Genomic DNA, 21,520 nt, shown 5'->3' with positions numbered 1-21,520 from the left:
GAGCTCACAACATTGACATACGATAGTAAGAATTACAACAAAGACCTGAGTGACGTCAACTTCGAACTATCTACCACTCAGGTCTTTGTTATTGTTTTTTGCCATCCGCGTTTATGAGTAATTCTCACTAAACTGTATTAACCTGACTATAAACGATCATGGTTACACAAATTTGTGTGTGTTGGGCCATTATACTTCCGGATGGCAATGTTGTGAGCTCCTTAGCCGAGCGCATTCTATCTATATCCGTTTTACACGCTCTACCATATCAAACCACCCATCTATGCACTATGCATACCTACACGACAACTATCACTGTCATTGTCCCCATTCACCTTTGCATGAGCTAACATGTTCAATAATTCATACATCCACAAATGGTCCGTATTAAAATTTTTGGCCAGATAATATCACTTGATCAGTCAATGGGAGCGATCTATATTCATGTTTTCGTCCAACCGAGTCGTCAATCACGTGATTTATTGCTGTCCAACGATTGGCCATTTCTGAACAGATGTAAACACGCTGCTTTGTTTAATGAAAGTTGTAAACATATTCATGTGTCAAGCTGAACACAATGACCAATCGTAATGTTAGATAGTTCAAAATCTGTGAACACTTTTCACTATGTGTAGGTCATTTTGAGCACATTTTGCAATGTGACCAATGACCTCGAGCACATGGAAAGTTAATAATAGATCATGCCACTTGATGAATTGATTCAAATGACTCTCAATCTGTCTATAAAGTCGGAATCTCTACTAGTCTGACAGTCTATGTCCTGGAAGTCCTGGGTTTGACACTTCTAGATATTCCGATGGTCGTTTTGATCGATCGATAAATGAAATACAATTTTCTGGTCAAAATGTTTTTAAAAAGAAAAAGACCAAAAAAAAAAAAAAAAAGACATTTTGGCAGAAAACGACAGAAATGATAATAAACCTTCAATACAGAAAACGCTTTACGCAATCTATCTACATGACAATGAATCAAACCGTAGTGGTTATTCACAGAGGTAGTCATTCACAACCTGAAAGTCCGCACAGCCGAGGCTTATTCCGGTTTCTGTAGCGTTAACCCTCTCCATACCAACCATTTTCAGGATTTCCCCCAAAACTTCACTCATAAGTAACACAAACACAAAATCTATATTTTTTATCACTCAAACACAGTAGCATAGGTTCTTGCCATACATAATTTCTTTAGCAAAACATGCTCTATCTACAACACACTGTTAATTTTCTTTTTTCTTTAAATTTTTTGATGTACAAAAGAAATTCGAATAAGACAAATGTTGGTTGTATCGTAACGAATGTGACGATTTTCCTATAGATGGTAAGGAGAGGAGGGTTAAAAGGACTAGCAATTCATCACTACCCTTTAAATAAGGACATTAAATAAGTGACCAAGCACTTTCCACCTGATCTTACTCGCCTAGTTGCCTTAACATGAAAGGGATAAAGGAGGGGAGGCTGGATGGTGAATATAATTAATGAGGCTTTGTTAACAAAAAGATCATGTGATCTTTGTTGTTTTTTTAAAAGTACAAATACCATGTTCTCTGAGTAAAAAAAAAATTAATTAATTTTTGATTTTCTACGGCAGCTTAGCGTATATGCTTGAGGTTAGATAGTTAGACAGACAGACAGACAGACAGACAGACAGACAGACAGACAGATAGATAGATAGATAGACAGGTAGATAGATAGATAGACAGGTAGATAGATAGATAGATGGATGGATGGTGGATATATGGATGGGTGGATGGATAACAGATATAGATTGATATTCTAACAGTGTTGGTCAGTACACAAAAGGGCATCTTACAGATAGATGACTTGTCGTCTTATAACAACACAAAAGATTATTTTTATATGACCTATCAAGGTTGTACACGAAGTATTGTAAAGCTCATTGTGGATTCATGACGGGAATGCGCAATTCAAGTGGATACATTATTTACAATTCATCTATCTAAAAAATAATCAAAATAGTGGTCTGATTTGGCGGGATCATATCATAACGAGATGGTGATCTCTAGTACCAGTTGAGACTAACATTTAAATGGTTGTTCATCATCATCTTCGTCGTCATCACCCGGCCATAAAAATAAAATTAAAACAAACCAAAAAATCCAAGGCAGATAATAGCAAAAAATATAGCCTATTTTGTCACCCCCTCTTCCCTCCCCAATCAAATAAAAAGGAAAACAAAGAGTACAAACCACACCAACCCAACCCCCCCCCCCCCCCCCCCCCCCCCCCCGAAAAAAACCAACAAAAAACTAAAAAAAAACATTAAAAAATAATGATAAATCATCCTTTTCGCTTTGAAATTTCTCTTCAGCATCTGCACCGATACATTATATCAGATTAATCAAATAGATCACATCTGGTCATCTGTGCGGGAGCTAAATGTTCTAGCATAAAAAGGAATAAAAAAATAAAAAAATAAAAATGGACTTTTATACAGAACAATTTCTATCAAATTTGCTCAAAGTATACCAAGCCAACAGCTTCACACATAAAATGTAACAATTTTTTTTCTTCTGACAAATGTTTTATGTTTTATGTTTTTAAGGGTTTTACGGCGCTTGCAACACATTTAGGTTATATCAGCGCCAGTAAAAAGGAAGAAAATGGGATAGTAAAAAGTTTTGAATTACAATTAAAGCACCCAAGAAAAAGCAAGACAAAGGGGAACTGAGAACAAATAGGGATCAGATGTAGATTCCAAGAGCACACCACCAATGTACTTAGTTTGAAATCACCTACAAGTCTCATCCAGACACAAGCACAAATCCCAACAAAGAGGAACACACTCAAATGCCTACATTATACATTCAAAATAAAAATAATAATACATAACAGAGAGATGATTTACAAGGAAAAACATATCATCTCCCAAAACAATATACTATGCATTTGACTGTTTCCCTCCCAGCCAGGACTCCGGCCAGTGCCAGGACAAAACCAAGTAATCTCATTCCGAGACAAAGACAGAAAGCATGTTGGAAAACAGATATAAGGGGATAGAAGACACAGTATGTACCTCCCTGCCCGCTATGGGAGTCTTCTGACAAAGTATATACAACTCCGTTACAGGTTAGGTACTCATTTTACACCTGAGTATGGAGAGAAAATGTGAACAAACAAAGAAGTATTTCTAAAAATTCAATTTGAACTGGGGAAATTACAGGTTACAAGCTGAGTGTTTCTCCCACTAGACCACACGAGGTACAGGGACCTTTATTTTACTTTACTTACTTTACTTTAGTAGTACAGCTGGGGTCAGGCTAGTCGCCTATCAGCCCATTGTTATCTTCAGCGCTTGTTACGTTTTCACACTTGTCTATGCTTTGGTTTTTGTATGCTGAGCGTTGCGGGGATTTGAACCATTCTGATGAGAGTTCATATTTATATTGGCTCCATACTTTATCCAGTCTGCTTTTAAAGGCATTCAGAGAGGGTGCTGTGACTATGTCGTCTGGTAAAGAGTTCCAGGCATTTACAAGGCAGACAAAGACTCCTATATACATACCTGTCTCCTGTAAATCCAGTGGGACAGTCACACGAGTAGCTGTTCAATCCATCCACACAACGTCCTTGGTTCGAGCACGGGGTTCCCAGGCAGTTGTTGGGGTTTTCCTCGCAGTACATTCCTATATTATATTCAATGGATGAAAAGGTTAAGGACATTTAAAAAGAAATCAGAAGGAAGGATGAGGAGGTGATGTGTACTTATTTGTCGGGTCTAATAACCCAAATTGTTATGGACCCATTGTTGCAATGGATATACACTCAAACCAACGCAAAATATTGTCCATTACAACAATGTTAACTCACTCAACCCTAACACCGACTATATCCGTAGTTTACCCGAGTTACTTTTACCCCATGCCTATTAATTACATTTTTCTGAGACAAATTATAGGCGTACCATCAAAGCTAATGTTTTTTTGATTTTGCAAGCTAATGATAGTTGAATAAAACTATCTATGTACATGCTCATTTTTAATACATTTTTTTTCCAATCTTTAAAAGTAGCAAAAGTCTATGGGATTGAGTGAGTTAATGCTTTCGGCTATGAGCCCAGCAAATAAGTACATGTCGGTGAGGAGTGATATTAAAAAAAAAAAAAAACAACAACAAAAAGAAAAAACACACCCAAAAACCACCATTCCCTTTAATCATCCCAAAGGGGAATTTTTGACTTTAAGGTCTATAATAAAAAGGGAAAACTGAGATATCCCAGGAGTCACCATCAGCAGTAATGCAAAAGAGCAGGTGAGAAGTGACTTGTTCAAGGGCTTCCAAGGGCTTTTGTTTTACACACCACTTGTTTGAATGTAGACCTCGACAAGACTTCAGACGTAATTTCCTTCCTCCCATCAGACCTGACAATCAGCAATTATGAATGTCCAATCATGGCACTTGACCAAATTGGTTACAGGTCTTAAACTATTTCAGCCTATCTGAGTAAGTCATCAAAAAATAATACTGAAAGTCTGTAGTGCTTTGAGATGACTGGTTACATTTTGATGAATAGCTGCTGGATTCCGGCAGGAAAATTGTTCCATAAGTGAAACTTATTTGGGGAAAACTATTTAGAGTGACTGTCCTTATTCTCACCATTGGTCAATAAACAACAAAACGTATGTGGAGTGGTTCCATAAACTGAATGTATGAGAGAAAACATAATCCTCTTCAGGACTTAAGGCACATAATGCATCCACCAGACATCTCCATTTTTTGCGATCGGCTGGCTGCTTTTGCATTGGCTGTATATTCCAGGACAGGCCTGATTCCTTTAATTCTTTCTCCACGGTGCTTCATCAGGTTTATGAGAGAAAAAGTGAGTGAAAATAAATGTTTAACATGAAAAGGATATTATTCCTATCGTACCTTCGTATCCTGCAACACACTGACATGAGCTGGCATACCACTCGTCTACACACTTTCCACCATTAGCACACTTGGATGTTTGACACACATCAGGACTGGTACAGCCAGAGGTGACCAACACCTTGTACTGTAGGAGGTATTTGACTGGCACTGTGTTGTTCTGGAACTGGTTGTCTGCAGGGTGGGTGGGGGTTGAGAGAAGTACGAGAAACAATGTAAGTCAATAATAATAATAATAATAATAATAATAATAATAATAATAATAATAATAATAATAATAATAATAATAATAATAATAATAATAATAATATGTGACCCTCCGTCTCAAAACGGTATTATGTCGGGGTGATTCAGACCCCAGAAAGTGAATTTAGAGATAGAATGATGAGAAATTGGACCTTAGAAGTTTTTGTAAAGCAAAAATTGGTATTTACACTCCAGCATAACGTACAGAAAGTAAACCCACGTTTGATATTCGTGGCAATGAATTCAATATCCCTGAGCGAGTGGATCCCGACATAATACCGCTTTGAGATGGGGGGGGGGGGGGGTCACATATATACTTTATTCCTTTAGTCCGAACTTACAAAACAAACAAGAACAATAAATATTTTTACCTGATGCTGATACTGCAATGAGTTTGATTTTATTATCATTATTATTGCTATCACCATCATCATCATCATTGTCATCAAGAAAAATGACATCACCATCATTAAAACCCTCATCATCACCCTCAACTATAGTGTTAACATCGCCATTATCATCATCAGCCTCATCATTATTATTATCAGACTATTAAAAGACTCATCACTCATATTATCTTACCATTCAGTTTTTCAAAATAACTCAAAAATACATATGGGTTTTGTTTTTTTTTTTTGGGGGGGGGGGGGGGGGGGGGGGGGGTGGTATTTTTTCTTCTTCCACAATGTGGTTTGTTCACAATATCAAGGGAAAATAAAATGTTAAAATCATGTTGAAATTGCCGAAAAAAGTGTTTCAATCACAAAAGTTTTGGCCTACTAAAAATCTAAAAATAGAATTTTAGAAACCTCGTTTCTGTCCTATTATATAATCATAAAACATCAGCATATGATTTGTTTTATTTATATAAGATATTTAATCAACGCTTCATAATTGTATTGTCTTACTAATTGGTATGGAATAAACCAAAAGTGGTATTCAAGACACAAATTAAATACTAACCTGTAAAAAATGGTAGCAAGACTCCACCAATACGAGCTTGTTCTATGCAACCGACAAAGAAAGACTCCCTGAGGACAGAATGACAATGAGTGAGACCTTTTAAATTCTATTCCACGTAAGGTTTGGTCTTACTCTGACCTTACATCATACATAATCTAGGTTTATCAAAGACAACAAACTTAAAATCTGTATATTTTCAATTTAAAAATCCGAATTTCAGGAGAGAGAAAAACTGTATCAACCCAGAAAGCACAATTACAACCATTATTAATTACGTGCAACATTTGAAATGCTTTGGAATTAAGTAGTGTAGTTCCATTTAGTAACAATATATATATCTGAGTAAAATAATTTTTTCACTGTATTTTCCTATAAACTTTCAGCTGAAAAAAAAAATCCAAATACAGGAGAAATAAAAATAAATCTGAATTTGGTCAAATTTGGCCAGCAAAAAAATGTGTATATACAAAACAGGATGAATGAAACACCACAGATGAATCTGTGGTGTTTCATTCATCCTGTTTTGTTGATAAAGGGGAAACCCGAAACGTTTATTTGATCTGTTTTTGTAATTAAATTGAAGCTTACAATCAATTTCACATTATTATTTATTATGTTCATTAAAGCAACAGAAACCATGACAAACTCTTGCAACATGAACTGCACAGTTCTAATAATATACTCATAAATTGAGAATATAAAATAAACAAAATAGTCTCTAGTTAATCATACACTTACTGATTGACAGGTGAATTGACATTATTGGTAGTAGCACCCAATGCTAGATGAGGACCTGTCACCAACATGGATGAGACATCCAGTCCTCCATCAACCCCGGAATCAATGGATATCCTCTTCAAACCAGCCACGGATACACCATTGTGCAATACGCTGAGTTCTAACAACGTTCCATTACTATTCACCTCCAACATGGCCGTGTACCATTCCCCGTCGTTCACAATCTTAGGGGTCAAGGTCGTTGCTGACTTTGAAAATTCGGTCACGGTGAGTTTGTAGTTGAGTTCAAGGTGACCCTTTGCGATTCTCAGTTTGATGAAGTAGTCGTCTCTACCAGCAAAGAACAAGGCACCAAAGTGTGCCCTGGTGCGGAACTTGATGGTAACTTTAGGAATCGGGCTTGCATTCCCACCCAAAGAAAACGTTGTCATACTTAAACCATTGTATTGGGCTGTGCTGACACCTGTTGAAAAAAAAAAAAAAGATCAGAACAGGGAATTTTAAACATGCTTAAAATTTAATTAACATAAAAGATAAAGGAAGATGATAAATACAAACTAATTTAATTAACATAAAGGATAAAGGAAGATGATAAATATAAACTAATTTCATTAACATAAAGGATAAAGGAAGATGATAAATACAAACTAATTTCATTAACATAAAGGATAAAGAAAGATGATAAATACAAACTAATTTAATTAACATAAAGGATAAAGGAAGATGATAAATACAAACTAATTTCATTAACATAAAGGATAAAGGAAGATGATAAATACAAACTAATTTCATTAACATAAAGGATAAAGGAAGATGATAAATACAAACTAATTTAATTAATATAAAGGATAAAGGAATATTATAAATACAAACTTCTTTTTACATGTTAGTATTTATAAACAACCTTTCCTTGTGAACATCATAACAAAACAGTATTATGTTGTGATGAATTAGTTACTGAAAATCGAACTTAAGGGCTAAAGATTATGACAATTTATTGGAATTTTTATCCTTCATTGACGTCAGTGACTGTAATTTCTCGACCTTTTTAAGTCTCAAATTATGTAACTCTCGTCGTTTTAAATCTAGAGTCATTTTGGGAATCTGGTTCACCCTGACATTATACCACATTGAAATGGTCAGTCACATATAACAATCTCGGATTTAAGGATCTCCTATCTTTACAAAGTATTTCTCAAATTCTATTCATATATATTTTCCCTTATAATTATTTGTATATGCTCAATCAATACAATGGACTTGAAGGATTTACATATCTTCATGGTCTTGGAGTGCAATATCAATTCTGTACAATATGCAAATTTAACCAATTAGTAAATAATAGTTTTTATCTAGGTAACACATCTTATCATATGTGGCCAAGTAGCATGATGTTTCATAATACAGTCAAGCAATTTTGATGGTCGTCAGTGACTTTTCTTGGTTTTTATGTTAAATTGACCCTAAAAATAAATTCCCCCAACCATGAATAAAAGGAATCGTATTTCAATATTTGTTTTTAATTTAAATGAATTCAAGCACCAAAATCGAAAGAAAAAAAATGGGAATTTTTTCAATAAAAATTGAACTGGTTAAATTTTTAAAATGGAAATAAACAAAGAGGAAAACAAACAAACAAACAAACAGGCAAGCACATTTTCCTTACATTCATATCCTTCTTGTATATTGACACAAGTAGACTGATCAGGGCAGGTTCCATAAGAACAGAAGTCCAGCTCACTGCAGTTCTTACCTCGGTACCCAAACTTGCAGTCACAGCTGAAAATATTGCAAAAGATTCATTTTGTTTCTTTACAAAAACATAACAAACCATAACGATTCCGCGTTACCTAAAGTACCTATTAGAGCAGTGTCCCGTTTTGTTTCTTTACAAATCCATAACAAACCATAACGATTCCGCGTTACCTAAAGTACCTATTAGAGCAGTGTCCCGTTTTGTTTCTTTACAAAAACATAACAAACCATAACAATACCGAGTACCCTAAAGTACATATTAGAGCAGTGTCCCATTTTGTTTCTTTACAAAAACATAACAAACCATAACAATTCCGAGTACCCTAAAGTACTTATTAGAGCAGTGTCCCATTTTGTTTCTTTACAAAAACATAACAAACCATAACAATACCGAGTACCCTAAAGTACTTACTAGAGCAGTGTCCCATTTTGTTTCTTTACAAAAACATAACAAACCATAACAATACCGAGTACCCTAAAGTACTTATTAGAGCAGTGTCCCATCAACAACTGCAATAATTCATATGAAATTATCTATTAGAATTGAAAATAGAATTCGTAAACTCATTAACGTAAGCATTAGAGAAATTCCATACATTACAATTTACTATAAAAAGGGAATGATCTTCAGAGGCCAAGTTCAATGACAAAATACCTTTACTTACTCAGCCTTAATATTGACTATCTCAGTAATTGCAAACCTCTGTTCACTACCAAATCGGATATTATCGGTATGAACTTTTCAATTGAAATAATATAACAAGTCAATGTATTAGACTTGGAAAAACTCTTTACTCACATTATCTTACCGTGCTCAGGTGTAAAACATTTACCTGGCCATTACTAGCATTGTCCCTGTTGGAAAAAATTGTAATATCGCCTCATAGGTGCTATGTCTCATCCTACAAGTTAAGTGTTGGCTTGAGACAACTTGTAACACTCTTTGTGCATCATAAGTGGACATTGCCCTATATAAATACTCAAGTTTTTTATTGTTGTTGTTGAAGACATCTACTTTTTTATACTCACCTGAAGTCATTAAAGTAAACATTCGAGCAGTTTCCCCCATTCTGACACGGCATATCTTCAGTACAGCTGTCCCGGGTGTTATGTGCTCCGATGGTGCCGTCGAACCTATATGCTGTTAGACCATCTCCCGAACTGTTCTCCGAAAAGCGCAATTTTAAAGCATACACTCGCGCGTCCTGTGGGGGGATGGAACGATAAAATACTATTTGTAGTCATAATAAGCTCAGAGGACACCAGCAAAGCATCATCTTTCAACTAAGAACACAACACATACGACTCAACAACCATTTAAGCAAAATTACAAAAGACACATCCCCTTCCTGCCCCCTATGTCAACACCCCAATGAAACAGTAACACACCACTTGCTTGAATGTCAACCTCTTGAAGACCTGAGATGCACATTCCTCCCACCAAATCCAAGCATCAGTAACACACTTTATAGTCACCTGGAACAACTACAAAAGATGTGTTATTTTTACGTCATGGCACAAGACCGAAGGGCTAGAGCTCAGGTGGTCGCTGGTTCGGATAAGTAAGATGTTCACTGTCGTCAAGGGCATGATGGGTAACAACGATTTCAAACTTTGGCTCTGGTGTTGTTTTCCTTGGATATGACATTTCAAACACATTACCCAACTTGACTCTGGAGTGAATATGTAACTAATTATAGACCTTTATAAATATGGTTTTAAAAGGATAAAAAGACAACTTGTACTGTATGAAATGAGAAATTTGATTCCATATGGCCTGCAAGTGGACTAAAGGAAGCACTGTGAGTGGCAAGGCAAAGCATGGTACCTCTCAGCCACTGACAAAGAAGGAAAAAATACAGAAAACAGGTGAAGAAAAGAAAAAGATAAAAAATATGTATAACACAACGCCAGACAAAGAATAGATTGAAATACAAGAAAAAAAAATCTGTATAAAACAACGCCAGACAAAGAATAGACTGAAATACAAGAAAAAAAAATCAACCCAGAAAAATCAGCCTGCCTTGACTGATTGTTTTTGTTTTGTTTGTTTTTAAGGGTTTTACGGCACTTGCGACACATTTAGGTTATATCAACGCCAGTAATGTTTGTTTGTTTTTAAGGGTTTTACGGCGCTTGCAACACATTTAGGTTAAATCAACGGCAGTAAAAAGGAAGAAAATGGGATAGTAAAAAGTTCTAGAATTACAATTACAAGAAAAAGTAAGACAAAGGGGAACTGGGAACAAATAGGGATCAGATGTAGATTCCAAGAGCACAAGCACAAAATCCACATAATACAATGCATAACAGAGAGATGATTTACAAGGAAAAAAATATCATCTCCCAAAACAAAAACTATGCATTTGACTGTTTCCCTCACAGCCAGGACTCCGGCCAGGGCCAGGACAAAACCAAGTAATCTCATTCCAAGACAAAGACAGAAAGCATGTTGGAAAACAGATATAAGGGGATAGAAGACACAGTATGTACCTCCCTGCCCACTATGGAAGGTCAGGAATGCCTTGACTGAGGATTGAACCTCAGATTTTCTGATTGCAGGTGAGACATCCTACCATTACACCAACAGAGACAGTTGGGACAGCTTACTGCTAGTATTTCTTCACAAGAGTGTGAACTTGTTTCTGCACCATAATAAACTTTTCAGATTTCATCTTAAACCAGTGCCTGTTGCCTAATTTGCGGCTATGTGGTCTAGTGGTATGACACTCGCTTTCGGATCGGAAGGTCCTGGGTTCGAGCCTTGCGCTCGGCGCATAGTTGAGTCCTTGGAAAAGACTCTTTACTCACATTCTCTCACCTTACTCAGGTGTAAAATGAGTACCTAGCCGTTAACAGCGTTGTCTTTGTCCGAAAAATTGTAATATCGCCTAACAGACGCATTGTCCCGTCCTACATGTTAAATGTTGCTGTAGACCAGGGACCCCTTGTAAAGCGCTTTGAGCACATTTGGTGGATATTGCACTATATAAAAGCTAAATTTTGGGGGGGGGGGTTAAATTTGTCAAAAGAAAAAAATGATAGCCATACCTGAATGACGCCATCAAAAGCATCCAACTGCTTGTTGGCATTGATGACATCGTCTCCAGTTGTTGCTTGACGCTTCGTTCTCTTCTTCCCTATAAACAATTCTAGGCCCTCCTCCAATTCATTCAGTATACTCCTCTTTCTTCGACTCAATAATTTATCAAGTTTACCGATAAAAACGCTACTGGCATAAAATCCATCTTGGCGGCAAATCCGGTCAGCAAGAACGGGAAAGTTCTCAGACTCGTATGCCACGGTCTCGTCAATGTGCAACGTCAATTTCGTCTTGACAGTCGCAGCAATGAGATGAGCTTCGCCGTCGTTAACTTGAAAGGAAGTCGAGAACCGGTTGACGTAATTGCATATGACCAAATCACCCATGAGGAAGCCATTTTGAATGTAGAGAGAGATGAACGTGTGTCGTTTACTGCTCTGTTGGGTCAGAAGGTTTCCAGCGTAGATGATGAATCCTTCAGTCTGACGCGTCGTAATCAGAAAACTCAGTTGAAATTGTTCGCCTGGACGAAATGTGAATTCAGCATGGCTGTCCGGTTTCCCTTCAAAAGTAGCTGGGGTGTAATCTGTAGAAACAAAGAGACGATCTGTAAAAACTGAATCCATGGATCAACTTATAAATAATAATGCGAAATTGAATGTATGCTTCAATCTAATTACAAAAACAGATCAAATGAACGTTTCGGGTTTCCCCTTTATCAACAAAACAGGATGAATGAAACACCACAGATGAATAAGATGATGTGGTAGTGGTGGAGTTATGATGTGGTAGTGGTGTAGTTATGATGTGGTAGTGGTGTAGTTATGATGTGGTAGTGGTGTAGTTATGATGTGGTAGTGGTGTAGTTATGTGGTAGTGGCGTAGTTAACTACGCCACTACATCATCTCATTCATCTGTAGTATTTCATTCATCCTGTTTTGTTGACAAAGGGGAAACCCGAAACGTTCATTTGATCTGTTTTTGGAATTAAATTGAAGCTTACATTCAATTTCACATTATTATTTACTTCTTCGAGCTTCGAGCAGCAACACTTACATGGATCAACTTATGACATCAAAACAGATTCCAAAGATGGAGCTGTGACAAAATGTCAATGTTGCACATTGGACACCAAAATACTCCATTAGGAAGATATTTGGAAAAAAACTATGGGAAAAAAATATCGTTTTCATCAGTTTTCTTTGGGAGGAATAAAGAAATACTATGAGCAGAAATAGTTTGTTTTTGTTTTTAAGGGTTTTACGGCGCTTGCAACACATTTAGGTTATATCAGCGCCAGTAAAAAGGAAGAAAATGGGATAGTCGAAAGTTCTAGAATTACAATTAAAGCACCCAAGAGAGAGTAAGACAAAGGGGAATTGGGAACAAATAGAGATCAGATGTAGATTCCAAGAGCATACCATCAATGTACTTAGTCTGAGATCACCTATAAGTCTCGCCCAGACACAAGCACAAAATCCAACAAAGAGGAATACACTCAAATGCTTACATTTCAGTATACATTCAAAATAACAAATATAATAATACATAACAGAGAGATGATTTACAAGGAAAAAAATATCATCTCCCAAAACAATAACTATGCATTTGACTGTTTCCCTCCCAGCCAAGGACTCTGGCCAGGGTCGGGACAAAACCAAGCAATCTCACACCAAGACAAAGACAGAAGGCATGTTGGAAAACAGATATAAGGGGATAGAAGACACGGTAAGTACCTCCCTGTCCATTGTGGAGGTAGGGAACCCCACCCAGGAAATAATTTGTTTGTCCACACTTTTTTTTGACTCTTTAAAAAGCTGTAACTACTATAATAATATGTTAAATTATCAAGTTTTGGAGTTGTTTTTTTCTTCATTGTTCCACCCAGAGAAATTGATAAAATGGTCTTTTTTTTTTTTGCAAGTTTTTTCACACTACCTTGATATTATTTGTGTGAAAACGACCTATTAGAACAACCTTAGATCACTGAGTTACTGAAATCTCCCCGAAAAGGACGCATTTCCCAAGTTAGTTACCATTTTAGTAGAGCCCCACAGATCATAGCAATTAGGCACATGAAGCCAGTCCCAGTTTCTATAGTGTGGAAGGACAATAGCAAATTGCTTGCTACCCTTTAGACAAGATGTTTGTCTATTGCAAGGAATATTTTTATCTTTCCTTAAGCAACTTAATATTGATTCATGGTCCTTCAGAGCCACTGGGTCGGTATAGTATGATTTTATCCTCGTTTCTATAGTGTAAAACGGATAACAGCAATTGCTTGCTATCCTTTAAATAGGATGCTAGTCTATTTAAAAGTACTTTCCACCAGATATAACCCCACCCAGCTACCCAATAACTGTTGGGTGGACAGGGGGATCCAAAAAAAAATTCTGGACTTAATCCGGGATCAATCTCAATCTCTTTGCCTGTGAAGCGAGTGCTTTACCAACTGAGCTATCGGGACCCCCGTTAATGACAAAACATTTAAAAAATAAATAACTTTAAAAAATTAGGTACAAGATTAAGAGTAGAATAACTTTTAATATTGATAAAGAGGAGTCAATCTATTGAAAAATTAGGTACAAGATTAATAGTAGAGAAACAAACCTTTATCACAGACCAGGCCAAAGTAAGGTCTATGACAGTCACACTGGAATGTGTCCCACAAGTCATGGCATACACCTTGTCTGCTGCATGTGTCTTCGTTGCATTGGATTTGACGGGGACAACCAACAAACAGGTTAATGGTATGAGCTGGGATGGAACAGAATTGGAATGTTATGATGATGATGATATATGATGATGATAATGATAAGGATGATGATGATGATGATAGTAGTAGTAGTAGTAGCGTATGGCTACACCTCCAAATGTATTTCGTCAACCCAGCTTCTAAAGTCTTCCTCCGCCCTAAGGATGGTTTCGTAGCCACCTTCAAGTTTAGTGACTGGACAGTGGAGGACGATGTGGTCTCTGGATCATCACGTTGCCGTCGTATAGGAGCTTGTGCGCTGCCATGACCCTGAAGGTGATACCAGCCTAGATCCAATCCTGCTGGAACAGCTGAAGATGAGTAGCCAGACCAAGAATGATCCAAACCGGCGTCCAGACAAGGTTCTTCCTTCTCCTGGACCCACACCTCCAACTCAATGAAAAATGATGATGATGATGATGATGATGATGGTGGTGGTGGTGGTGGTGGTGGTGGTGGTGGAAGTAGTAGTTTTCTTGAAATGATAAAATACTACATGCATCAAGAAAATAGCTTAAATTAGAAAATATGTTGAATTCCTGATAAGATCAAGATAATTGGAAGATCTGCTATGGAGAAAATAAAAACTTTTGCAAATCTGGTACTCAACTGGAAAGGCACTCCACCTGGCTGAGAGAACTACGACATTTTCTCACCACTCATCACAAACATTTTTATTCTCTATTATTTTCTGGGATAAGCACAAAGCTGAGATCCTGGAAAAGGCTCTTACATTCTCTCACTGCACTAGGTTTCGAATGAGTACCTGGCTGACATTGTCATTGTCAAGAAAAATGTTAATAGTGCCTCAAAAGCGTCTCCTAAATATTAAGTGTTGTTAGCTTGGGACCACTTGTGAAGCCCTTTGAGCACACTTTTTTTGGGGGGGATATTGCGATACATTGAAAGCTCAATTATTTTCTTTCTATTTATTACCTGTATTTAGACCTGGGTAGAACAGATTGGTGTTGAATATCACATCCTCCATGCAACCCACAAAATTCTGCTCCAATTCCTTGTCTGACAAGGCGCTGTCTTTAGCACTTCCAATGTATAGATAAGGGCTGACTGGAGTCTGCACAGAATCATAGGCTACTTCTACTCGGCAACGCTGCTGTTCACCAGTGTTGGTGTTGCTGATGCAAGTTTCACCAGGAAGAACGACGGTGATGTTGTTAATCAGTACAATTTGCAAGCTGTGGAAGTTGGCATCGTTCAGCGGTGCAGATGTTGTGATGCTTGTCCAGCTGGCAAGAGGCCTTTCGTCACCACCGTTCTTGTACTGAATCTGTCAATAGGAAAGGTATAAAAAAAATTAAGGATGCATGGACTGACCACATTTCAAGTGCAACAAATCAAACCCAAGGACTATGAATAATAGCAGCACTGTTCATTATGCTTAAGTGAGGGACGACACTAGAGAGATTTATAAAGCTCTTAGCCATGGTAAACGTCATACACGAAGTGCTTACAACCTTTTATAAAGTAAAGTTTTTAAAAGTCTGATCCCCCTTCTCCACCCAACAGTAATTGGATAGCTGGCTGTGTTAGATCTGGTGGAAAGTATTTTGTGATAGATTAGCGTCCTATCCAATTAGTAGCAAGCAATCACTTTTGTGTTTCATGCAATAGAAACCTGGATATAGTCTGGCTCTGAAAGACTTCCACCACTTGTCCTTCTACCAAGTCATTCTATGTGGGAAGGGCATGGTAGAGGCAGCAGCATCAGACTTAAATTCACTACAATAGCATGATTGATCAACCCACAATACGATTCAATAGTCTGATGTCATGTCCGCCCAGCAACAAGCAGCTTGGTTCTAAACAAAGAAAACCGCTACTTTTTATTTTACAAGCCACGATGGATGATGATGGGACTCAGACGGTAAAATTCAGACTTCACACCATTACAGTAGCAATGACTATCCCGCACAAATCTTTAGGCCTCTTTTTCACTCACGAAGTGCCCAAATTCGCGACAAAATATGGGACAAAGCCGTTTCGTATATGCTATTTTAAAAAATTAATTACGACGATGTTTATCGATGAATATGACAAAGTTGGCACACAGTTAGAAAAAAGGTCATTTTAGATTATGTCAAGCGACAAAACTTGTGCGATTACCAGAAGACTGTTAAAAATAGATTTTTACTCTTTGGAGTAAAATATTTCTAAAACTACGGGGCGTGTAGGTTTTGTCGCTGACAAGGTAATACATGAACATTTCTTCTTTTTGGTTGTAAAATTTCATATGAATATGACGAGTACTTTTCCCGTATTTTACAAAACACCATCCAAATTTGCTCTTCATTTGTAAAAGACAAAGCCATTTTGCCCCCCTACAGCCCGATTCAAAAGTTCAAAATGATTTGGCACCAAACTGAGCGGCTGAGCGGGTCGTGGCAAAGTGCTTTCTGATCGGTTGACCTCGTTTTAAAGTTCATGACTAGTCAAAATGTCTGCGCGGTCTCACTGGCAGAGGGGTGTTTATCGTCTGCCATTGCGTTTGGGTTCAATAAACAGCTGACAATTTGACTGTTTAATTTACAAGAATTTAAGAAATTATAATGTTAAAAGTTTTCAATTGCAATATGATCTACACTCTCAGTATGGGTTTAATTATTGGGTTCCAAGTCACGTTCCATCAGTAACCTTTGTCCCCTTGTCCAATTTCTCTTTTCCTTCTATATTTCTTTCGTTATGTACGCAATCCCTTCCCCCCCCCCCCCCCCCCCCCCTCCCTCCCCTCTCTCTCTGTGTGTGTGTGTGTGTGTGTGTGTGTGTGTGTGTGTGTGTGTGTTTTATATACTCATTTCTTAATATATTTCTGTGTGTGTGTTATACTAATTTCTCTCTCTCTCTCTCTCTCTCTCTCTCTCTCTCTCTCTCTCTCTCTCTCTCTCTCTCTCTCTCTCTCTCTCTCTCTCTCTGTGTGTGTGTGTGTGTGTTATATACCATCCAGCTCTAAAATTATATAAGTTAGAACTCTTCTAATGTTTTCATCATATTCTCTATCAAATTTGCCATAAAATTGCCAAATTTCAATCTTTTAATCCACTTATTACGCAAGATACAACCAAAGGTCGAAAAAAAAATGCTGAAAAAGCGTCCCATATTTGGCGTTTTTTTCCTCTTTGCAGGTCATCCAAATAAATGACACCTTTGAAACTGCATAACTTGTTTATTTATGAATGGATTTTCAAAATTCAAAAACATTTTTACTCAGTGGAGATAGGGCTTTGATTTTCCTCAAAAAGAGAAAAAAACATTTTTCATAGTCATTGCTACATTACAGAGAGTTGAATAACTGTTCAGAGCATCATGCACTTCATGAAAATAAAATATAATATTCACAAATATCTGATGACACAAAAACTTCTTACCATTCCCTGATGTAGACGCACTGCTATCCAGTGAGCAGAACTCAATTGAAACACAGCCAACAACGCATTTGGAAGAGTCGTCTTAAACCTCAGGCTTAAGTCAAAGTTCTTCCCGTTCACCCCTTTCCGGATGTACGAGCCATTTGAGAAACTGCAGACAGTTGACCTGTCGCAGCGATCACCTGTTACAACACAGAGAGAAGGGTGGATGGCTGTTATTTAAAAAACACAGCAGTGAGACAAATCAGATTTTGGGACAAATCATAACAAGTATGGCGTGATGAGAATGTCAGGCTTTGGTTTAAAAATATATTTAAAAAAATTTTTCTTTTTTTTTGGGGGTTAATTTCTTTGTCTGGTCTTTAAATCATCAGTTTAACAAATTAAAAAAAACCCAAATCATTATTTGTTATATAAATAATGGTAAAAAATATATCCAATCAAAATATATATTGCAACTAATTTTGGAGTTCTCCTTGCAACACAAAGTTTATTTTCTTCATTTACACGTTTTGTTTTGATTATACAATGAGACAAATGAAATACAAGATATTTGACATGCTTGCTTAGAGTCAACTGAAAGTCGAGTATACTTGTTAAATACCCTCAATTGCCAATATTTTATACAACAACCACCCCATTCTCATCTGCCTGTTGGTGATTTCATTTACTGATAAAAGATATAAAATATTATGACATTGCATAAAGAAAATCAACAATAAGATTTTAACAACAGGTAAATCTGCCATCTGACAGGTTACAGATCAATTTGGCCAAAAAATGACAACAAAAAAAAAACTCCCAACAAAAATCCCCCCCCCCCCCCCCCCCCTCAAAAAAAAAAAAATAATGTAACTGAAAAGTAAAAAAAAGAAAAAATACCGCCCCCCCCCCCCCCCCCCCCCCCCCCCCCCCAAAAAAAAAAAAAAAGAAAAGAAAAAAAAAAATCAAACTTTTAAAAAAATGTCAATCCTTATGATACAAAGATAAATACCAAAACATATGATCACAACATGCATACGTTAATCGGGGAGCAATCTTCTTACCCGTATAACCAGTACGACATAGGCAAGTATGCGCATGTAGGTCCCTCTCCTCATCGTCCAATCTGGGGAGGCAGTCTCCATTATTCCCACATTCGTTGCCCTCATCGCAACCTTTCAAATAGGTGGTACAATTCTTGCCACCGTAATTGCGTCTTCCCGAGACAACGGGCTCCTGGCAAGCACAAGAGTAATCCGCCACCAAATCGGTGCACTGGCCACCATTTTTACACGGATTAAGGACCTGGCATTCATCCACCTCATACTGACACGTTTTCCCATAATACCCTTTGGCACATTTACAGAAGAAGGCGTTGAAGAGGTTTACACAACTGGCTCCATTTATGCAAGGATCGGGTTCGCATTCATTTACGTCTTCAGTACAATTTTCACCTGTTGGTTTTGATGTAAAAATATTTTTGAAAAGTTAGGTATGTAAACAAAACAAAAAATTCATTATAAAGTCTGCTTTATAATTTTTTTTCAAACATTTTTGTTTCCATTATTTTTTTTTAAATTGCTATTTTTTAAATAATAATAATAATAATAATAATAATAATAATAATAATAATAATAATAATAATAATAATAATAATAATAATTATAATAATAATAATAATAATTATAATAATAATGACGATGATAATTGTTTGAGCCATGACAATCCAGCCCAGCTCTTATTACCTGTGAGACCTGGTACGCAATCACAAACGTATCCAGTGGCATTCTGATAGGAAAAGTTTACAAATCTGTCGTCCCCTTTGTCGTAGAGTGATTCGTTGGAGTATTCCAGACAAAGGCTTCCATTGTAACATGGCACACTGGCACATTCTGCTACATCCACCTCACAGTTGGGACCTGTGTACCCAGCCAGACAGTCGCAGGAGTATTCCTGGAGGAAGAGTAAATAAATTGATCAGTTTTAAGGACAAGGAGGCTATCTTGGATAATAATTAATAAAAATGAACAAAAAAAACCCTGACAAAATACCAAACAAGAACATTTCGGGCCCAAAGCCGTTCTTCAATCAATAACAAACAAAAAAATAACAACCCATAATAGTAGTAGTAAGCTTCGCAGTCCGAATGACGCCTGCTGAATTCACTCATGGTTGATAAGTATAGCTGCTCTCTCAATCCATGTTGTTAATTGTTTCCATTGGTCACGGTCCTGGGCCAGAGTTTTGAGGCTGCCAAAGGAGGGGGCGGGGTCACCTATATTTGTATACACTTATCGACTCACCATAATTCCATCACGACATGTTCCTCCGTGCTGACACGGGTTACCCACACAATCGTCTATGTTGTTTTCACACTGATCTCCATTGTAACCCGTGTTGGAACAGTTGCAGGAGAAACTGAAATAAAAATTCAAAGTTCAAAATGAAAACTTAAGATTTTCTTGCAAAAATATATATATTTTTAAAATTTGGCTTCTCCATTTAATATCAATGTAGTATATTGGATTTGGCACCAAATTGGCCAATCTGGTGCCGTTGGTCAATCTGGCATGTTTATGTAATTCTGGCGGTTCTTTCCCTACTGACTGGTTACTTGTTCTTAGAGTTTAGCAATCAGTTGATGCTGAAATGAGATGTTTATTTTCATTTAATAAAGTTCTAGTTATACAAAAGATTGCCTTCCATGATTATAACTTTCTGCAAACATAACAATCAGCTCCAGCATAATCAGCAATAAATCTCCAGTTAAAAACCCTAAAAATAAAATTGACTCTGGGATAAAATAAAATTGCTGAATCAGACACATTCTCCATTTTTTTTCCCTTGGGCAAGATTATCTACCCTCAATGTGTTCATTTGGGTCATACAGGTTGAAAATCCAGTTCAAAATCAGACAAATTAGATCGTGGATAGCTCATACGGTAGAGTCACACTCTCACCGGCCAGGTGGAGTTGTCGTACCAATAAGGTTGCAGGTTCAAATCCCATCACCGCCGCGAAAATTTTTTATTCTCTATTATCTTCTAGCACTTTTCTACTCACTTCATCTCTTGTTGTTACCTACATAAGTGTCTGCTCCACTCACTTTTCTGAATTACAAATTAGACTGAAAGGCTAGAGCTCAGTTGGTTGATGGTTTGGAGAAATAAGCAAGTTAATAGGTTTTATGGAAGCCCTACAGTATATGTCTTCTAGGAATGCCCAGGCCATGACATCTTTCAATGTAGTGTGAAGGACATCATTTTTTTTTTTCAATGAGATGCTTAGGCTGGTATGTTTTTGGGTGTAAAGATATTTTGTCATTATGATGTTTAAAACACGGAACATAACAAATTAAACATTAAATTGATATCCCCTTAAATGGTAGCAAAATATGAAAATAAATTGGATCCACTGAGGTGACAGCAAAATATAAAAATATATCTTCTTTTTTTTTTTAATCACCTTAACTGGGAATTGAATCACATACTCTTGCTACAGCATGGCACCAAATCTTTTCAAACAAGTCTTATATTTAACCAAAGGTTGGGAATTTCTTATTTTTATATAGTGTATATATATAGGTTGGTAAAAGAAACAGAAAACAGTTATTGTTTTAGAGAAAAGGCCACACATTTGGAACTAATATATCAAATATTATAAACGCAAAACAAACATAAATATTAAGTTTCTCACCAAAATTAATAAATAAATAATTAAACAAATAAATTAATAAATAAATGAATAAAT

General features: G+C 36.8%; 1 protein-coding gene across 9 annotated transcripts in view; it reads right to left on the bottom strand.

Moving 5' to 3' along the window:
* Positions 1–21,520, bottom strand: part of LOC144979825 (uncharacterized) — a 147,990-nt gene that overhangs the window by 44,403 nt on the left and 82,067 nt on the right. For 8 of the 9 annotated variants that reach the window (XM_078926968.1, XM_078926971.1, XM_078926976.1 and 5 more), the window contains 13 exons: positions 20,074–20,188; positions 19,516–19,723; positions 18,835–19,224; positions 17,789–17,970; positions 15,342–15,693; positions 14,261–14,407; positions 11,658–12,235; positions 9,636–9,811; positions 8,518–8,630; positions 6,852–7,314; positions 6,114–6,181; positions 4,905–5,078; positions 3,541–3,661 (listed from right to left, as the gene is read on the bottom strand). In XM_078926968.1, coding sequence (XP_078783094.1) covers positions 3,541–3,661; positions 4,905–5,078; positions 6,114–6,181; positions 6,852–7,314; positions 8,518–8,630; positions 9,636–9,811; positions 11,658–12,235; positions 14,261–14,407; positions 15,342–15,693; positions 17,789–17,970; positions 18,835–19,224; positions 19,516–19,723; positions 20,074–20,188 — 3,087 coding nt within the window. Of the gene's footprint in view, positions 1–3,540; positions 3,662–4,904; positions 5,079–6,113; positions 6,182–6,851; positions 7,315–8,517; positions 8,631–9,635; positions 9,812–11,657; positions 12,236–14,260; positions 14,408–15,341; positions 15,694–17,788; positions 18,001–18,834; positions 19,225–19,515; positions 19,724–20,073; positions 20,189–21,520 lie in introns of all 9 variants that reach the window. The other variant, XM_078926967.1, reaches the window with a different exon arrangement.

Source organism: Berghia stephanieae, chromosome 9 (genome assembly GCF_034508935.2).
Source record: "Berghia stephanieae isolate SIO BIC M18660-M18661 chromosome 9, UCSD_Bste_1.3, whole genome shotgun sequence".
Classification (NCBI taxonomy): Eukaryota; Metazoa; Mollusca; class Gastropoda; order Nudibranchia; family Aeolidiidae; genus Berghia; species Berghia stephanieae.
Note: the sequence above shows the minus strand (reverse complement) of the source record. Positions and strands in the feature narration are given on the sequence as shown.